The sequence below is a fragment of the Podarcis erhardii genome (assembly GCF_964252035.2).
Source record: "Podarcis erhardii genome assembly, chromosome: 2".
In the NCBI taxonomy this organism is placed as follows: Eukaryota; Metazoa; Chordata; class Lepidosauria; order Squamata; family Lacertidae; genus Podarcis; species Podarcis erhardii.
In genome coordinates this window covers 23,744,705-23,763,356 of record NC_138498.1, presented here as the reverse complement: position 1 = coordinate 23,763,356, position 18,652 = coordinate 23,744,705, and the positions used below count along the sequence as shown (strand labels likewise).

At 39.2% G+C, this 18,652-nt stretch overlaps 1 protein-coding gene across 3 annotated transcripts in view; it reads right to left on the bottom strand.

Annotated features, from left to right (window-relative positions):
- HELZ (helicase with zinc finger) overlaps positions 1–18,652 on the bottom strand; it is a 122,547-nt gene that overhangs the window by 54,514 nt on the left and 49,381 nt on the right. For 2 of the 3 annotated variants that reach the window (XM_081849492.1, XM_081849491.1), the window contains 5 exons: positions 16,299–16,566; positions 12,551–12,884; positions 3,003–3,133; positions 2,417–2,596; positions 1,818–1,922 (listed from right to left, as the gene is read on the bottom strand). In XM_081849492.1, coding sequence (XP_081705618.1) covers positions 1,818–1,922; positions 2,417–2,596; positions 3,003–3,133; positions 12,551–12,884; positions 16,299–16,566 — 1,018 coding nt within the window. The remainder of the gene's footprint in view (positions 1–1,817; positions 1,923–2,416; positions 2,597–3,002; positions 3,134–12,550; positions 12,885–16,298; positions 16,567–18,652) is intronic. The other variant, XM_081849493.1, reaches the window with a different exon arrangement.

The following is an 18,652-nucleotide window of genomic DNA, read 5'->3' as shown; positions in this document are numbered from 1 at the left end:
TGTGTGTTTCGAATTGAGGGGGAGCTTATTGGTCCTGAGATATGGTTAATTATGCTCTGGAGACATGGCGGGCCATGATGTGCAACAAAGGAGTCTATGATTCTCAACAAAGGGCCACACGACTTGGGTGCCTAGAAGCCTAAGTGATCAGAGAGAGTAATGGAGAACAGAACATTGAGCTAGGAGGCTTTTGGAGTTGACAGGGTGGAAGAGAAAGGAGGAACTGATTGTAACATGAGGTGGTTAGACTGATTGCAAAATGGATCTCTAGGTGTATCTCTATTAGAAAAAGCACAGTGTGGCACAAGCAGCGTACATGAAGTTTCACTGGACCATTGGCCTATCTTGCCCAGTGCTGTTTCATTCAAGTCTCAGGTATTTCTAGTTCTGCTATAGGAGATCACTTGAACTAGAAATGTCAGAAACTGAACCTGTGACCACCTGCATACGGAAACATGTGCTCTCCGACGGAGCTCTGGACTCTCACAGAGAGCAGGCGTGCATCGAACAGCATGAATTTGCACAAACAAATGAGCCAAACCAAATGCTAAAGAGGAAATAAAAAAAGAATCTCAAGAGTGACTAGCCAATGGGACTTCATGAAACTGCTCATCTAGCCCCCCAGTTCAGCTGAGTACGAACAAAACAGGTTTCCCCAGGGTTATCTTTAGGAATGTATGTAGATCAACATCTTGTTACAAAAATCCAATTCTTGGCGCATGTGCTCTGTTCAATCCCCATTTTTGATGCAGAGGGAGAAGATGCCAAGATTTCTTTTTCTAAAGTACTCCCCACCTATGGAGCAGTCAGAATGTCAATTTTCAGCTGCATTATCTAAACGTATCCAATTGTTTGATAAGGATCACTAAGTGGGATTCCTGCTCTTGGGAAGGGTTTAGATTTGAAGCCTCAAGACAGCTCTGCCCCCTCTACTTTCCTATGAAGTTGTAGAGGAAGATAGGCATTGTAATTCCAAGGTAGTGTCAAAGCAGGAGAGGAAAATGTGTGCCAGAAGCCTAGGGCTGTTATTAAGGTAGCAACAAGACTAGAGCAATGTTGTCATTTCAGATGAAATTTTGTCTAAATTTATATACGAAGCATTTGCTTGCAGAAAGCTTCCTTCCACAACAGACTATTGCCCTGACTACATGCAGAGGTCAATCACATTTTAATAGCAAGATTTGCAGCCTAAATGAACTCTCGGCTTAAATTAAATCTAGTCTTAAACAAATTTCTAGGTATTCCAGATACAAGTATACACAAAGTCTTCCAAGGGGTCATTTTTGACTCCACGGGAAGGAATAAAATTACCTTGTGTGATTTTTCTTCTGCTCATTCTCCTAATATCTATGACAAGTTCATTTAATACACAAACGGCTTGATACTGAACTAATTTTGTATGATGTTTAAAAAAATGTTGCTTCTTCTCTCAGCCATTTGCTCGAAATGTTGCTCTGGTTTTAAAAACACCATTAACCCCCAACCAAAATCCAATTAGTACCTAATTTTCTTTAACATTACGCCTTAAAACTATACCTTAGTAGCTTTTTAGAAGACCATATCAAAATTTGTTCAGTTAGAAAAGCACATATATCCACATATGTAAAGCTTAAAAAAGGATGTCTTTATATTTAATGGACGAAACAAAAACATGTTGACTTTGCTCCAATTTGCATTTTAGTTACTGTATCAAAGTTAGGCAACATTGTTTTTAAATGCCAATAAACTTAAAAGCATTGAGGTTTTTCAAAACTATTTCGAATAGACACCTTTTCTTAAGATATTGTACAGATACGTAATAAGCCTTAAAAAAATACCTGAGAGGTCTCGCCTGGGGATTGCCTGCTTCTACATATGGATGTAAATAATCCTTTATGTAGAGATCAGCAGCACTATTAGAATGGGTGCAAATGAGAATCCTGCTGGAATAAATGGTGCAAATAAAAAAGCAATGAAGAAACAGAAAATCATTCAAAAGCAGTACAAAAAAAAAATAGTGGCCATCTTCCTCAAACATTTCTTTCAGTGAAATTAGTCTGCAAACTTTATGGCTTAATGATGCTTCTAACTAATTTCTGTGGGAAGATTAAAACTTTCAACATAGGTTTTTTTTATAAAAAAAACATTGTACACAATCCTAATGTAGCTTTAAAATAAATATAGCTATTAAATTCTACACAGTGCACACCTTTCTAAATATATGGCAATGCATTTGTTCCAATTTTAATTCATTCTTCTAAGGGGAGACTACACTTTTTACTGTTGAGTTCTTTCCTGAATATATATATACATATATATACAAAACAATGATGGATGGGGGGTTTTTAAGCTGGATGGAGATTCTATACTATTAAACTTCCTCTTAAAGTTTGGCATTTGCATTCCAATTAAATATCTATATATCGGGCCACCTCACCTAGTATCCTGCTGTTGGAGTATGTGCTTGACTGCCTGAGCCAAAGTGAAGGTTTTGCCTGTCCCATAGGGACCGATGATAAGAACAGGAGGCAACTGTATTGAGAGTGGTGTTGTGATAGCCAGAACAGCCTCTTTCTGCTTTGCATTGAGCCTAGGATCCAACTGCTCATCCCACTGTCTGTACAATAGAAAGCAGACATTTAGCATCGCCAAAGCATCGTGGTTTAGAAAGAAATTACTACTCAAAGACATGCCTGAAACAAAAATCACATCAACCCCACATTATTATACCGTTTACACACTCTGCTAACATTCAGGATAAATGACAAAGGTAAGCTGCTTCTGCCTTAAGAATGCAATTCATTACAACTGACTTTTGATATTACAGAGAACAAAGAAAGTTTCCTTTTCCAAGGTTTCTAGGGTAAGTTTGCTTTCCTGCTTATATCACTTCATGACCTGTTCCTGCACCCTACGGCAGAGGTATTTCTAGTGTAGATGCATGTCTGAGGCACCTGCTACAAATAATGCAATATAATTTAAATATACCAGAGACTGGTATGAAACTGTTTGCGTTTTTGTACCTGTTGGGGCTCCAAGGTATCGTGGGCGTCATGCTGACATCTGGAAAGAGAATACCGTTGTCCTTGATCCTGTCCAAGGCATAATGCATTTCACAGAGGGGTAAGCGGTTTAACTGAAACTGAAGTTCAACCTACGGTACATACAAAATTAATAAATGAAAAGGTATGCCAGAAAACAGGCAACTGAAATAAATAGTTTTAGACTTGGGCTAAACAGAACTACTGCAATCACATATTCCAGCAAATTCACAACACCTAATCCTACAGATCAGATCAAAACCTTTCCTAAATGCTTTTATGTAAACTTAAAAAAATGGAAAGCCCAAGGGAAACATTTTTGTTATAGTAACACAATTTGTGGTTTTGACTACTATCATGTATACATAGTTGTACAAGTGGGTTTTTTTAAAAAAAAAAAAGCTTGGACTGTGCACTGGTAAGTGAAATACAATGTTCTCATAGAAGAACTATAGCAAAGGTCCGTAGCAAAGGTCCCCAGTCAAATTTTGGAAGGTGGCAAGGCAAGGAGTAGGGAAATGGAGAAATGGGGGTGGAAGAGAGAGAGAGAAGAGTGGCAGAAAGTGAGAAAGAAAAGGGGTGGCATCATTGACCTTTGTCTCTGGCCCCATCCCTGACAGATTACCTTTGAGCAATGTCCACCCCTGGGTCTACAGAAACATATACAGTGGTACCTCTGGTTACGTACTTATTTCGTTCCGGAGGTCCGTTCTTAACCTGAAACTGTTCTTAACCTGAAACACCACTTTAGCTAATGGGGCCTCCCGCTGCTGCCACGCCGCCACCGCACAATTTCTGTTCTCATCCTGAAGCAAAGTTCTTAACCCAAGGTACTATTTCTGGGTTAGCGGAGTCTGTAACCTGCAGCGTATGTAACCTGAAGCGTATGTAACCAGAGGTACCACTGTACTGACTACTGACAGGGTCAGAATATCCTTTTAAAAATAAAAAATACAAAGAACATGACACATAATACAGCATGGTCCACTGATAGCAAAACTGCAACATAAGCCATCATATACACAACTAACCCTCAAAGGAGGATAAGTCAGCAATAAGCTGTGGAAATGCTATGGGAAGGTTGGGAACAGAGTGAATTAACCATTCACGTTCAACACCACAGACGTGATTTCTGGCTGAGCGCTAACTAAAATTTATTTTCTTCTCAATTACTGTATACTCATAGCAAATAACAAAGGCCTCCAAAATATTACTAGACTTCAGAAATGTTTCAGCACAGAACACAGTGTCTTAACTAGAACCTATGTCTGAAAATGAACAATAAAATTAGTTCAAACAATTGTCTTACTAACTAAGCAAATAATGACAGACATTTTCATTGAAAAAATGGATTAATGCAGCTCAAAGCCTTGGGCGGGGAGTTAGTCATGAAAGCTAGAAATGTGCACAGTTTTAATTTAACATTTGTGCTTATGACCAAAACCAAAAAAATTTCTTCCAAATCTAAGTGCTGAAAGAAAGGTTGATTCTTATCCGAACACTACAATCTAAAATCTCTGTAATTACTGATTTCTTATTAATTGCTATACCCAATACTTCAATATACAGCAACCATACTCAAATTGTCAAAAAATAACAGTAAAAACTCTAGCCCACGTTTTAGGTACTGTATTAGGCGACTTCCAGAGGGATGTCATTACAGTTGCAGCATGAAACAAGAGACTTGTGACATCTTAAAGGCTAGCAGATTTATTGTGGTAAAGGTTAACTTTATCAGTATTTTCCTCTGCAGGCAAACAGATTAGAGGAGATAAGAGAGAAAGTATAAAGGGGAAAAATGCAAATAGTGGAGGCCAAATGGTCATGAAATACAAGAGGTACAGTCTGACAATTTAACGCAAATAAATAAAATAAGCACAGTGGTAATTTATAAACAGCAGTAAGAGATGATAACACGTGACTTAGAAGCAGTTCTCAAATAAGTAAGGTACCATGCAAGTGGTTCCCAATATTATCTCTACTCTGCCTCCCCCCCCCCACCCCCAAAAAGAAAAGACAGAAAGAGACAGAAACTCTTTGACTAGGACCAACTTTATGAAAAAGGCTAACAGGGCCCTGGGCAGCAATTTTCATAATACAATACTGGCTATACAACACCAGCATTGAATGAAAACTGGCCGGCATTTTTCAGGTGGTCCATAGGGGCAGAGAGAGTTTGAGAACCATTAAGCTAAAGCTAAATTTATTTTTGTCCCTTCTCACACCATTTCTCATCTGCATCAGGTTGGCATAGTTTTCCTTCACTGATCCTCTATTTAAGAATCAGTGCTCAAGGAGATTGCAAACCAAAGAAGCATGCCCACATATAGTTTGTTGTTTATTTGTGGGATATCTCTTCTAAGTCTGAATTACAGACTTACTGAATTACAGCATTAATCAATGTCTTCTTGTTTAACCATGGAAGTATCCCCCATAACTATTAGAATGACAATAGTTAATCTATTGATTAAAGTTGAAACATAAAATATGTTAAGGGACCAAGAAAGATAAAACTCTATTTTATTAACCCAAAAGAAATCAAGAATTGTTGTCAACCGTTAGTAAGGCTCAAATATTTGATAAATGCACTAAACCAAACATTAAAAACTACCACACAATACCGAAGCAGACTGTGAAAAGGAATAATGAAAAGGCCATGTGTGAGGTTGTCAAACCACACAATGTACTTAGCAAAAATAAAAAGAACATGCTATGCACCACAATTCCCAAGAAATATAGTCAGAGTAATAGAGTATGCAGATAAAAGCCTTGGCTTTGTTAGAAGAGAAACCCTTTTTTTCCAAAACTATTATCCTAACATTAAAAAAGAAAGAAGAAAAGTCTTTCCTTGGTTAACTACACATATACAGACACCTGCAGACAAGTACAATTTGACACCATAAAAAGGGTATGGCTGCAATTTAAAGGGGAAAAAACTTTAGCTTTATTTAATTCTTTTTTCACTTTCTGCCTGCCTCTAAATAAATACTGCCTGCCTCTAAATAAATACAAAGTTGACACAACTTCTTAACGTAGAACCAGTAAGACTTGTACAGGAAGGTCCACACAATAAGGACCAAAGGAAATATATGTAAGAAGCCATTTGCCCACCTCCATTTGCCCATCCCTACTGTAAAACATAATGCTCATTGAAATATGTTGGTGTCTAATAATATGGAAGAATGCTGTGAAGAAGTTAAGCATCACAATAACTTGTAAGAGAAAACTGACTTGACACGATAAATGGCCCATCTAATTTTGTATTCCAGTAGCATTTCCTGATATAGTCAATTAGTGGTCTTGATTATTGTTTTTAGAAAATAAACACAACCCAAGTGCCCAGTGGCATAATCAGCATTTAGGCTAATTATGCACCTTAAATGAAAACATTATGATTCTTGCATAATTTTTCGGCAGACTGATTGGAACGTGACATTGGTGATATCTATTAGTGAGAATGAATTTATTTCCATCTGCACTTGTGGCCTTCATTTGAAATTATTTCAACTAGACAGCCAACGTCAGCCACTTTACACCTACAGAAGCTATATGATGAAGAAAGCATTTAATTCAGTTGACTGAGACTAATTTTTTAATGGTTAACCACAGGATGTATTAAATTAAAGGCATCAAATGGAACTATCCTTGCCAGAAAAGCATAAAATGGCACAAGGTTTTGACTTCAACCAACGTCAGACTAAATAAAAAAATTCCCTCCAGTAGCACCTTAAAGACCAACTAAGTTAGTTCTTGGTATGAGCTTTCGTGTGCATGCACACTTCTTCAGATACACAGTTTTTTCAGTAGCTCCAGTTGAGAGTGGTAAATGTTTTGTTTTTCCTTTTGGAACTCTTGCCAAGCTTGGTGGTTCCTGATAGAGTTGTCCAATACAAGGAGTTCCTCCTTTATTAGCTTCTGTTTAGAGTAGAGAACGCTGATCAGATGTTTGAGCAGCTTCTTAGAGAAAGTGCTGCATAGTTTTCTTGCATATTCAGTGGGATACGTGGATTGTAGAGGGTTCTTAATTCTAAGACCCTTGGGTATAATGTCCAGGTTTTTGCATTTAGTAAGAAAGAAGATATCAGTCTGTACCTGTGCAAGTTTCTTGGTGAGGTTGATGGACTTCAACCAATGTCAGACTAAATAAAAAAATTCCTTCCAGTAGCACCTTAAAGACCAACTAAGTTAGTTCTTGGTATGAGCTTTCGTGTGCATGCACACTTCTTCAGATACACAGTCAGACTGACAGTAAAATGTACAGATAGCTGAACGTTTATCATATTCCCAGTGCTTATCTGCATATAGTATCAGCATTCTGCAGTTCTATGAAAGATAGGTTATTTTAGATAAATTGTCAAATCTAATTTTACACCAAAGGTGAATAGTGTCGTTCAGCAACATCTGGAGGGCCACATAAGTCACATCCATCCTGACCACTGGCCATGCTTGCTGAGGATGATGGGAATTGTCATTCAGCACCATCTAGAGGGGGACAGGACCATAAAGAAGGCTGATCGCCGAAGAATTGATGCTTTTGAATTATGGTGCTGGAGGAGACTCTTGAGAGTCCCATGGACTGCAAGAACAACAAACCTCTCCATTCTGAAGGAAATCAGCCCTGAGTGCTCACTGGAAGGACAGGTCCTGAAGCTGAGGCTCCAATACTTTGGCCTCCTCATGAGAAGAGAAGACTCCCTGGAAAAGACCCTGATGTTGGGAAAGATGGAGGGCACAAGGAGAAGGGGACGACAGAGGACGAGATGGTTGGATAGTGTTCTCAAAGCTACCAGCATGAGTTTGACCAAACTGCAGGAGGCAGTGGAAGACAGGAGTGCCTGGCGTGCTCTGGTCCATGGGGTCACGAAGAGTCGGACACGACTAAACAACAACAACAACAACAAGAGGGGGACACTTAACCACTCCTGTTTTACACAGACTGCATTTCTATCTTCTATGCATTCTCTAGTTTATCATTACCATCTAAACAAATAGTTTTTGTTTTAGAAGAACTATGCTATCCCAAATGAGTGAACTGGTTAATATATGAAGCATTGGTAAATAGTTTATACTGAAACACGTATCACGGACCGCAGTACCTAAGGAAGCAACTTTATTGATATTTTTTATACATCACCTACTTATTTATTTAATCAATTATGTTTTCTAGCACATACCCACAAAAGAATCCTGGCGAGGTTTTACAGAAAGTTTGAAAACAAGCAGATAAATAAATAGGATATACCAATTAGTTTTAAAAGTCATCAGAATGATAAAGCAGTGAAAGCCACAGTGCAGACAGTTTAAAAAATCATCTACCCTACTTTCCCAAGTTTAAGATTTCACTAATTTCTGAAAGTTGAGGACAGAGAAGGGATGGGGGAAAGAACATAAACGGAAGAAGTTATAAAGAGAGGCAATATATCTGCTTCTCATTTCCATGAATTCAATGGATGGAGCAAGACATCTTCTACTGATCATAGATGTACAGACAAGATGAGTTCCTGTGAGGTTCACATTCCCTCTGTTTTTCTTCCATTAGAGATCAACCTCCAGGACAACAATGCTATTTTTGTTCTAGAAACAGCCATGAAGCCAGGCTCGTTTGACTCTAGATAATTAGTTTAATCCAGCGGCTTCTTCAGTTGCGTCTCTATTAGTCACTTGATCATCTTGATCGAAAAAGTACTGATTATTCAGATCCAATGGATCTAAAAGTAGCTATTTTCAGTAAAGGTCTGGCAATTGCATTCTTCAAATTCTTTCCTTAAGAGAGGCAATGCTCTCACCCTCAACCAAATTAGCTAGTTGAGCAAAGTTGATTACAAAGCGATAAGTGGAGACGTGGATATCTGCAAGAACTCTTCAACTCTAAGTTGAAATCAACTAGAACGGTTCAGTGATGGAGGCTGTCAACACCTCCTGTATCAGAACAACACTTAATGTGGTGTCCAAAATGCAGCAGATGCATAGCAATTTTGTCACAGTGAGCTACCACACGTTAAATTTTATTATCATGGTCAGGTTGAATGCAGTATGGTTGGACAGAAAGATGCATATGCCAATGAGGTGAGGCAAGATCTCTTTGCCACCATCACAGGCACGCTACTTCAAATGTTTGTTCAAATTTCAGCCGCTATCACTCAAACCTTTGCTCCTGATACTTCCATCACCTGTAGCTCCCTGCAACACTGTAGTATTAATACATGTAGCACAATGCAGAAGGCGTATTAGTTACTGATTAAACTGTTCTGTGTCAATTCTGTATTCCAATCATCCACTGGAGCTGTATTCATATGACGGTGTTAACTCAAACAATGAAGTAGCTCAGATCCAATTTTTCCATGAGTGCTATGGTGCAAGTATATCCACCGACTTTTCTGTCTCTGATTCCTAACCAATGCTTCCCATCTGCACTAGTGGGTATTACTTGATGGGATGAAAATGTGGCATATGCATGTCCCTCCCCCATCTCAATTATTACATACCCACCCACCTCCTTTACCATTTTTTCCCAAAACTGGGCATGTGTGTAGATGTGTCTTTACTACATTTTTAAGGTGGCACTGTGGTCTAAACCACTGAGCTGTTTGGGCTTGCCGATTGGAAGGTCAGTGGTTCGAATCCGTGTGACGGGGTGAGCTCCCATTGATCTGCCCCAGCTTCTGCCAACCTAGCAGTTCGAAAGCACACCAGTGCAAGCAGATAAATAGGTACCGCTGCGGCAGGAAGGTAAATGGCTTTTCCATGCACTCTGGCACTTGCCACAGGGTCCCATTGCACTAGAAGCAGTTTAGTCATGCTGGGCTGGTCACATGACTGGGAAAGCTGTCTGCGGACAAACGCCGGCTTCCTCAGCCTGAAAAGCGAGATGAGCGCTGCACCCTATAGTTGCCTTTGACTGGACTTAACCATCCAGGGGTCCTTTACCTTTTACTTTTTTTACTACTTTTTAAAAGATGTTACCAGCATATTTCATTTATTTCACAAAATGAAGCATTTTGTATTTCACACCTTGGGGGAAGCTGCAAAAAAGATTCTCCCCTCCTACCCACTCAAATACACAGCAGTCAACTTTCTGGTAGATTTCACACCGTTCAGACAGTGCTGTGTGATCCCGTGATTCTTCCTTCCTTTTGTTTCCTTAGGTTAGCCCTTCCCCTGGTTACCTCCACATCCCATCTCCCTTCACTCACCAATTCATGTTGACATATTTTAGATGGTGATTCCTGTTTATATTTGATTTAAATTTAGTATGGAGATTCAGACAATATTGCTCTTGCACAAATCCTCCGTATTAAAGATTAAGATAAAAGGCAAATGTGCTTCACAAATTTAAAGCGGTTAATAAATTTTACAAAATAAACCTATGTGGAGGACTACCAAAAAAATTGGCACACAAGCAGTTTCAAATCCACATTAAAATTCCATGTGAATGAGCCCTAGGAATTCCAACAAAATATCCAGCTTGATCACGTGAATCCATTAATAAATATTCATTTGTATAGGCTGCATCCGTCAGTATCACTCAGATGATGGTAAGGCTGCAGTCAGTGGAACAGGGAGAGAAGCCATTTTCACCAATTCACTTCCCCCTAAATCTGCTCGAGGGCTGAAAGACCCTCCAGAGAAAGTAGAGAACCAGAGAGCAGCAGGAGTGAGAGGAAATGGCTTCTTTCCCCTTTCTGCGGATACAAGTCTTACCATCAGCTGTGATGGCACTGGCTACAACCCCAGGTCCACACCTATCCTGCTCTCAATCTCTCCATTCTGATATGTCTACAGAAAGATGCCCCCCAAGATGAATCTTCACTTTATTTATTTTTTAAAAAGTCTCAATTTATGATCTCATAAAAGGAGTTTTGTGGGCCAGTGAAAGTCAAAACTGCTTAGAACCAAGGGCTATGCTATAAAGCACCAGGGGCTCCAACTAATTTGCAGAGTCTTAATTTTATGTCATTTATATGATGAGCATAAAATTGGCCCAGTCAGAAGCAAAGCTGAAAGACACGGGTGTGATACAGAGCAAACATTTAGGATAGAAAAGTAGTGATTATTTTGAGATGTGAGCGTGAGATAACCACAGGCAAAGTGTGTGTCCACAATTCTTCAGTGTGAGTGACGCGTCCTGCAGCTGTGACAAGGGAAGCTATTTCGCAAAGGAACCGCACCACTGGCAACAGGTGACTGGAGTCTATCGGACTATGCTCTCTATTTTTGTCATGAGCAAAGTTGTCACACCACCATCCATCATCATTGCACAATAATGTCCACCTTCTGAGGTGGGGTGGAAGTTAGGATGCAATAATTAGGAGGATAATGGTGAATGCTCCCTTTAGTTAGGTTGTGATAAATGCCCTCCAGTGAACTCACCCTTAGCATAGAAGAGGCTGTTAGACACATTGGTTAGAGCAGTTTCAATCAGTGGAGATGACTGAAGCCAGATTTGTGGGGGTCAAAAAGAGTTGGTGAGGATAGGTCACAGCCACAGGAACAGACAGCATGTTTAGTGATTTGGGAAATAAAAAGGAAAGAGGGAAACAGAAAGAGTTTGGCTTTAAAAAGAGCCCAGAATACATGCTACTTCACAGATGTATATCTACAAACAACGTAGCCGGTGGCTCCACAGTCCATAAGCATTCTTCTATGAGCATTATGAATTCAAAGGGAATAAACAAAAAACAAAAAATCCTCTGCCTTTGTTGGCAAGTACTGATGCTGAAACCTTGAGGAAACAGAAGCGCCCAACACATCAATTTTAGAGTAAGAAATTTAGATTCATTTATAATTAAAACTAAATAAAATGCACAATTTAGACCTTTTTTTAAAAAAAACAACAACACTGCACTGTGTTCAATTTAAAAAATCAGGGATAAATACTAAATGAATTTTTTAGATTATTCCCAGCATAATAAGATAATTTCAAAATTCCTATTTCTGCCAGTCCTATCCCAATGAACTGCAGAAGATGAAACACTGTTCGTAATGGCTGGCACCAGCAGTGTTGTTGCAAAATCTTATCCCGGCTAGGCATAATACAGCTTTCCAGATGGGCCCACAAACAGGTGTTTTCAGCTGAAGTTGGAAGAGGTGTTCCAAGCCCTCGTGGCTTTCATGTTGGCAGTTCTGCCTTGCTCTCTATTCCTGGCCACGGAAACTGCAGGCATGGCTTTCAAAGGTGCCCTTCCTGTTTACACTGAACTGCACCACGTGTAGTCAAGGAAAATGGATTCTGTATCCCATTCTGTAATGCTTAATTGTACCAGTAGAAGAATCATAGAGTAGGATCCTACATATTTCTGCCCCCAGTGCATAGAATAAGCCCTATGGCGAGTGACCATAACAATGAAATTCCTTTGTTGTGTCACAAACTCCTGGTGCAAAATTAGACAAGGCACTTACTTGCTCCTCAGTTACGCTTATAAATTAGTATCAGAGTCAGGTATGTTATGGCTGAGGTTGCTGAGATACCTACAGTATTGAAAGGCAAATGGAGCTGAAAGAATACATCAGAAATTTCCCATCACACATACCTGCATTTCACAATCTGCTCGAAGATTAAGTTCTTCACAGCATTCCCTGGATATTCTCAAAAATATATACTCCTTTGTTTTTTCTTCAATAGCTGCTTCATACACCTTTTCTTTGGTTCCTTGGGTCAGTATTGACTTCTCTTTAGTGACTGGCAATAAATAAACAGCATTGACTTTGGTCATCACCAGTCGTCCTGCCAAAGTGTCTTCAGAAAGTGTTTCAGTGAGTTTAAATCGTCCAAAAAGCTGTCCATTTTGGGCATACTTTGCACCTCCAGAAACACCGGTGAGCATGAAGTTTGCTACAATCTGCAATTGCACTTTTATGTTGAACCTAAACCAGAAAGCGTACAGTTAGTTCTGGGGGTGAAATGGTACCCAGCAGAGAAAACAAAAGGAAAACTGAAGGCCAAACCAGGGCTGAAGTGGAAGGTCCATGTTCAGGATCTCCAAGAAGTTTTAAAAGATGTTAAATGGGTGTGGAATGCTGACAGGGGCTGTGACACTGAAGAGTGACAGGCAATAGCTCCCCGCAACTCTTTCCTACGGGCTATTTTCCTGATTGAAAGCATATATATATCCGAAAAGGGCTACCCCCCCCCCCAAGATGCTCCAATGCATGAGGTGTGCAACAAAATGATGCCTCCCTCATTCCATGTACAGTGGTCCCTTGGTTCTCAAGTGCCTTGGTACTCAAACAACTTGAAACCCAAACACTGCAAACCCGGAAGTAAGTGTTCCGGTTTGTGAACTTTTTTCAGAAGCCGAACATGCTACGTTTTGAATGTTACACTTCCAATTTGAGTGCCACACTTCCATTTTGAGTGTTACGCTGAGGTCTGTCTGTTTTTGCTATTTATTTTGCATTTTTGTGGCTCTTGTTTTTGTGACTGTGTGGAACCAGTTCAGCTACTGATTGATAGTGTGACTGCAGTACATTTATTGCTTTCATTTTATGGATCAATGGTTTCGTTAGATAGTAAAATTCACATTAAATTGCTATTTTAGGAGTTGTTTTTAAAAGTCTGGCATGGATTAATCCATTTTGCATTACTTTCTATGGGAAAGCGCGCCTTGGTTTCGGAACGCTTTGGTTTTGGAACAGACTTGGGAAACGGATTAAGTTTGAGAACCGAGGTACAAAAGCCAACCAGGCTGGCAGATGAATCTAACAACTGCTGGCCAGTCTTAATATTAGGCAGAGTAAAGTGTGTTTAGGGATGGACAGAAGCAGCAAGACACTGGACGGCAGACAAAGCCCCACCCAAATCTGCTATTAACCCATGGAGAAAACTTATAGGTACAAATATGTACCTGTAAGCTGTCCTTTAGAATACAGTGGAACCTCGGTTCTCGAACGTCTCCGTTAATGAACGTTTCGGAACCCGAATGCTGAAATCCCAGAAGTAACTGCTTAGGTTTTCGAATGATTTTTGGAAGCTGAACATGCTACACGGCTTTCATTTTGAGTTTCCCTATTGAATTGAGGCTTCCACTTTCAGTTTTCAGTTTTCAAGATGTTTCAGAAGTCGAACGGTATTCTGGAGCAGATTACATTCGAAAACTGAGGTTCCACTGTACAATACAACTCAGGAATGCTATAAATAAGAACAGGAAAATAGCAGAGGATACATTGTTTTTAGAGCCCTTAGATTTGTCTGCCTGAGTGAATGAAGCATGCTATATAAGCCATAAACATATAATTTTGGCATTTTCAGAACAGCGGGTGCTCCCTCTTCATAGATAATTTTTAAATACAGTGATCAACTAGGGAAGGGAAACAAGGGAGTGAATATTGGAAACTGAGCACACTGGAGCTGAAACTAAATGGCACCACCTTGTTAAACAAAATACACAATTAGTTTAGAATAATTCCAATACTGTATCCATCAGTGGCTCCAACTATACTGCATAAATATGTCTTAGATTAAGCCAGTTGAGGACTGTATCCAACAGTCATACCATTCACACAAGAGCTTCTGTGTGACAGAAGTTCTGGGCAACAGAGCTTCCTCTCCCTCTCCTTTTTCTGTGGACCCTCCTGAAAAGAAATTTTCCAGAGTTGGGGTGAAACCCAGAACAGATTGGGAGGGTGCAAGGAGTAAGTTCTGTTGCATAAGCAGAAGTCCTTGAACAAATGGGACTACTTCACTGGATGCAAACCTTAGCTTCTCTCCCAAATATTTGATCAGAAATCCTCTACATTCTGTATTGCTCATATATTTTGAATCATTTGGTTGAATTTTAGAGTAGCTGCTTTCACTCTGACACTTAAGGGTCTGTTGTTCAATTACTCAGAAATGCAATCCTAACTGGCATACTTTCATGCCTGCTCATAAAATCACATTAACAAAAAAACAGAACAATTACTTCTGAGGCCCTTCATCCTATAAATTTAAGCTCAATATAATTTATTCTTTACTGAGATATAATCCGCAGATAGTGAGAGGAAGAAATGGCCTCTGTGTTCCTTAAAATATTTGGCTTGCGTCTTGTGTGAACTGTGATAAAATATTTTTTCTAGATGCTAGAAAAAATGTACAGTGAGCACAAGTCAGTAACTGAGTCAGTGAAGCAAATTAGGGAGAAGCTCCAGCACAGCACATCTGAGAGAATGCAGTGGTTACATTTTTAATCATGCAGCTAGCGAGACGGTAAAAAAACTTTCTCCATTTATTTGGATAGGTTATCGTTCTAACATAATGCTCTGTGCAATAATACTGGAATTTCCCCCCACAACTTAATTGTATTTAGGCATTGGAACATAAATAGTACCAGTAGCCACTAAAATGCATAATGAATGAGAACTCGTCGTCTTGGAGCCCATACTAAGTGACTGATTAACCAGATTGACTTCATGTGAAGATTCCCATTCATGAATGATCTTTGGAAGTATGTCATTCTGACTGAACAGGCTAATCAAAATGTTCCCTAAGCAAGTCCAATGCATTATAATACACACAGAGAGACAGAAGTGTGACTGTAGTTCTGAATCCCATTTTTCCATGTAAAAGAAATCAAAGAAAATGCCATGTTAATGTGTCGCATTTGATAAGATATAGGGACACAGGTGGTGCTGTGGTCTAAACCACTGAGCCTTTTGGGCTTGCCGATCGGAAGGTAGGCAGTTCAAATTTGAATGACAGGATGAGCTCCTGTTGCTCTGCCCCAGCTTCTGCCAACCTAGCAGCTTGAAAGCATACCAGTGCAAGTAGATAAATAGGTACGGCTGCAGTGGGAAGGTAAATGGTGTTTCCGTGCGCTCTGTTTTCTGTCACGGTGTTCCATTGTGCCAGAAACTGTTTAGTCATGCTGGCCCCATGACCCGGAAAGCTGTCTGTGCACAAATGCCGGCTCCTTCAACCTAAAGTGAGATGAGCACTGCACCCCATAGACTGGACTTAACTGTCCAGGGGTCCTTTACCATTTACCATTATTTCATAAGATAATGATATATATATATTTAAAGGCACCATTTGATCTTCCAGAAAGCTCAATGCACTGCTCAGATATTTGGAGTCATGTAGCAGGTGTGGGGGTTGGAAAAGTTTACTCAATGAGGATAACCTACCTCCAAAAAACATCTTAAACATAGCTGTATCATAAAATGCAATTCTCTTGACTATGGGAGAATTTCCCCAAGCTGCAGTACTCAATGGTTAGCAGGAGTAAGAAAGCAATGATCTGTAATGTCAAATAAAGTAGCAGTATTGATCAATTGACAAGTTTTAGTAGAAACATTACTTACTTGCTGACTTCTTTATATTGCGCTATTTCTTCAATATAAAGGAGATCATGCAATCGTGACTGATAGTTACTCTTGGTCAATGATTTATCCAAGACAGACTGTGTAAATAACTGGTCAGCAGACAGAGGAATTTGGTATCTAATCAGAAGGCTCTTATCCAATTCAGTAGTATCATTTGGCTCAAATTCTACAATAGTCTTAGAAGTGGAATCCCAACGTTTGGCTGTAGTTAGTAATTGTTGTCGTGCATTCATCCGGTATTCAAGATCTAGATGCAGAGGGATAAATTGAGAAAGATAATAACTGGATACTTTAGTCTCACATAAATGGGTAAATGGGTACTATTACGAAGTTTGTGACACCTCATGAATATGTCACAAAAACATATACATGTAAGATGAGAGAGACAACATACATGATTTATGCTAGATGCCTAAGTGACATGATTTGTCCCTTCAAGAAAATTTCACAGCTAGTAAAACTGCTTGTACCCACTGGTAACATCATTTGCATCTTAGACATGGTAGTGGGTGCTCTTTGTTTATTAAAGGAGAATACGACTAATATAGAAGATACATTCTTTAAAATGAGCTTTCAAAAGTAAAGATATTCAGAAAAGTTCAGCCAGCACCAGAGGAGTAGCAGCAAATTTAGGTCTGTAAGCTGTATGTATGTACCCATTTCTGCTTTGTTAATCTCTTACCCCTTCCTTAAGAAAAAAGTAAATACCACTCCATTGTCACAGGCAAGGAAGACTGCAATATGCCTATTTTGTGGTCTTTTTATATATTCCTATGCTTTTGTGCTGTAGTTGTTGCTCCTTGATCTGTTTTAACTAGTATTGAGAATTCTTGCCAGCTGAAATTAAGATGGACAGGGAACTTTTAGAAGATAAATTGATTCAACCTTGGGGGGAAATTGTGGGTTACATTTTGAGTTTGAGGATTTGTTTTGTTTGTTTGTTTAAAGACAGTAAAGGCAAACATACACAGTTTACTGGCATGATGGCTCTGGTTAGGCACCTTTTTACATGAAGATCAAATAACATTTCCTAAAAGACCACAGTGATTCACTCTGAAAACAATTTAATTCACATTGAATAGTTATTTGCATTGCAACAACTATACAGCGTATTCAGTCTTCCTGCTTTGGGCTGTAAGTATTCAGATAATCTAGAAAGAGCAATTCATGAACTATGGCATTTGCTTCACATCTTTGCTCCAGCGATGCTGGAGATTTAAATCTATTGTACATAAATAAAGAACAGGATGAGCAAGAAAACACCTGCAGCTCTAGCCAACCCAGATTCAGAATACACAAAGGTTTCACTTAGATGAATAATTAGTGCTGCTCATCACAATGATTTTAAAGGCCATGCCTCAGTGCAAGTCAAGGGTAGTTTGACATGCCACAATTCATGGTACATAAGCCATGAATAAGATGGCAAAAACGAAGGAAGCAAGAACAAAACATTGTGCTCTAAACAGAGAGGAAAGAGAGCAATATTCAAAAACTGAAACAAAATCAAGCATACAATCAACATTGTGTGCAGCTTTTATTTTCCTTCAGCCTTCTGCAGGAAACTATTTCCATTGTGAAACTAGCCAGCTCTGAAGCTCTGGAAGAATGTAAAATTAACAAGTTATCCTGAAAAACATACCAGACTAGGTCTGTAAAACAAGGATTGATGGTTCGTTTCTCCTCCCCTTCATGTTTCAACTCAACTCAAATAACTCAAATTGGAATTTACAACTAAGCAAACTACTTGGGAGGTGGAGACTTAAATATTCCTGTTGCCTGGATTAAAAATACAGTAAGGAAGTGATGATCTCATTCATCCACAACATGCAAAGAACATATTCTTCAGTTATCTGTCTCCAACTTAAGAAAATGAGTTTTACTCTGGGATTTTCGGCATAATATCTTGGTCTTATCTAGGCGGCGACACTACCATATTTTGGAGCAGAAAAGAGATGGGAAAAATAATTAAGATGGTATGATATGGACAGGAAGATAGACATATACAGTAAAGGTAAAAAAGGCAGGATAACAATTTAATATCAGTTCCAAGCAAACAGCTTCCATATCTGGAAAACATTTGCTGCAGCATCCTAACGTCTTTGAAATACGCATCAGAGAAAGAAGGTTAGAAATCTCTGAGCCACTCTGTAACATAAACACTCATTATTTAAATATATCTGGGATCAGCATGATTCTCTAAAAATTGAGCTGCTGGAGCTCTAAGGCAGGCAATATGGTTACAGTACCTATAAAGAAATTTATAAGGAGAAGAAAATGTTCCCAAGCAAAGAAGGCTAGCAGTGCAATCCTAACAATGTCTACTCAGAACTCCT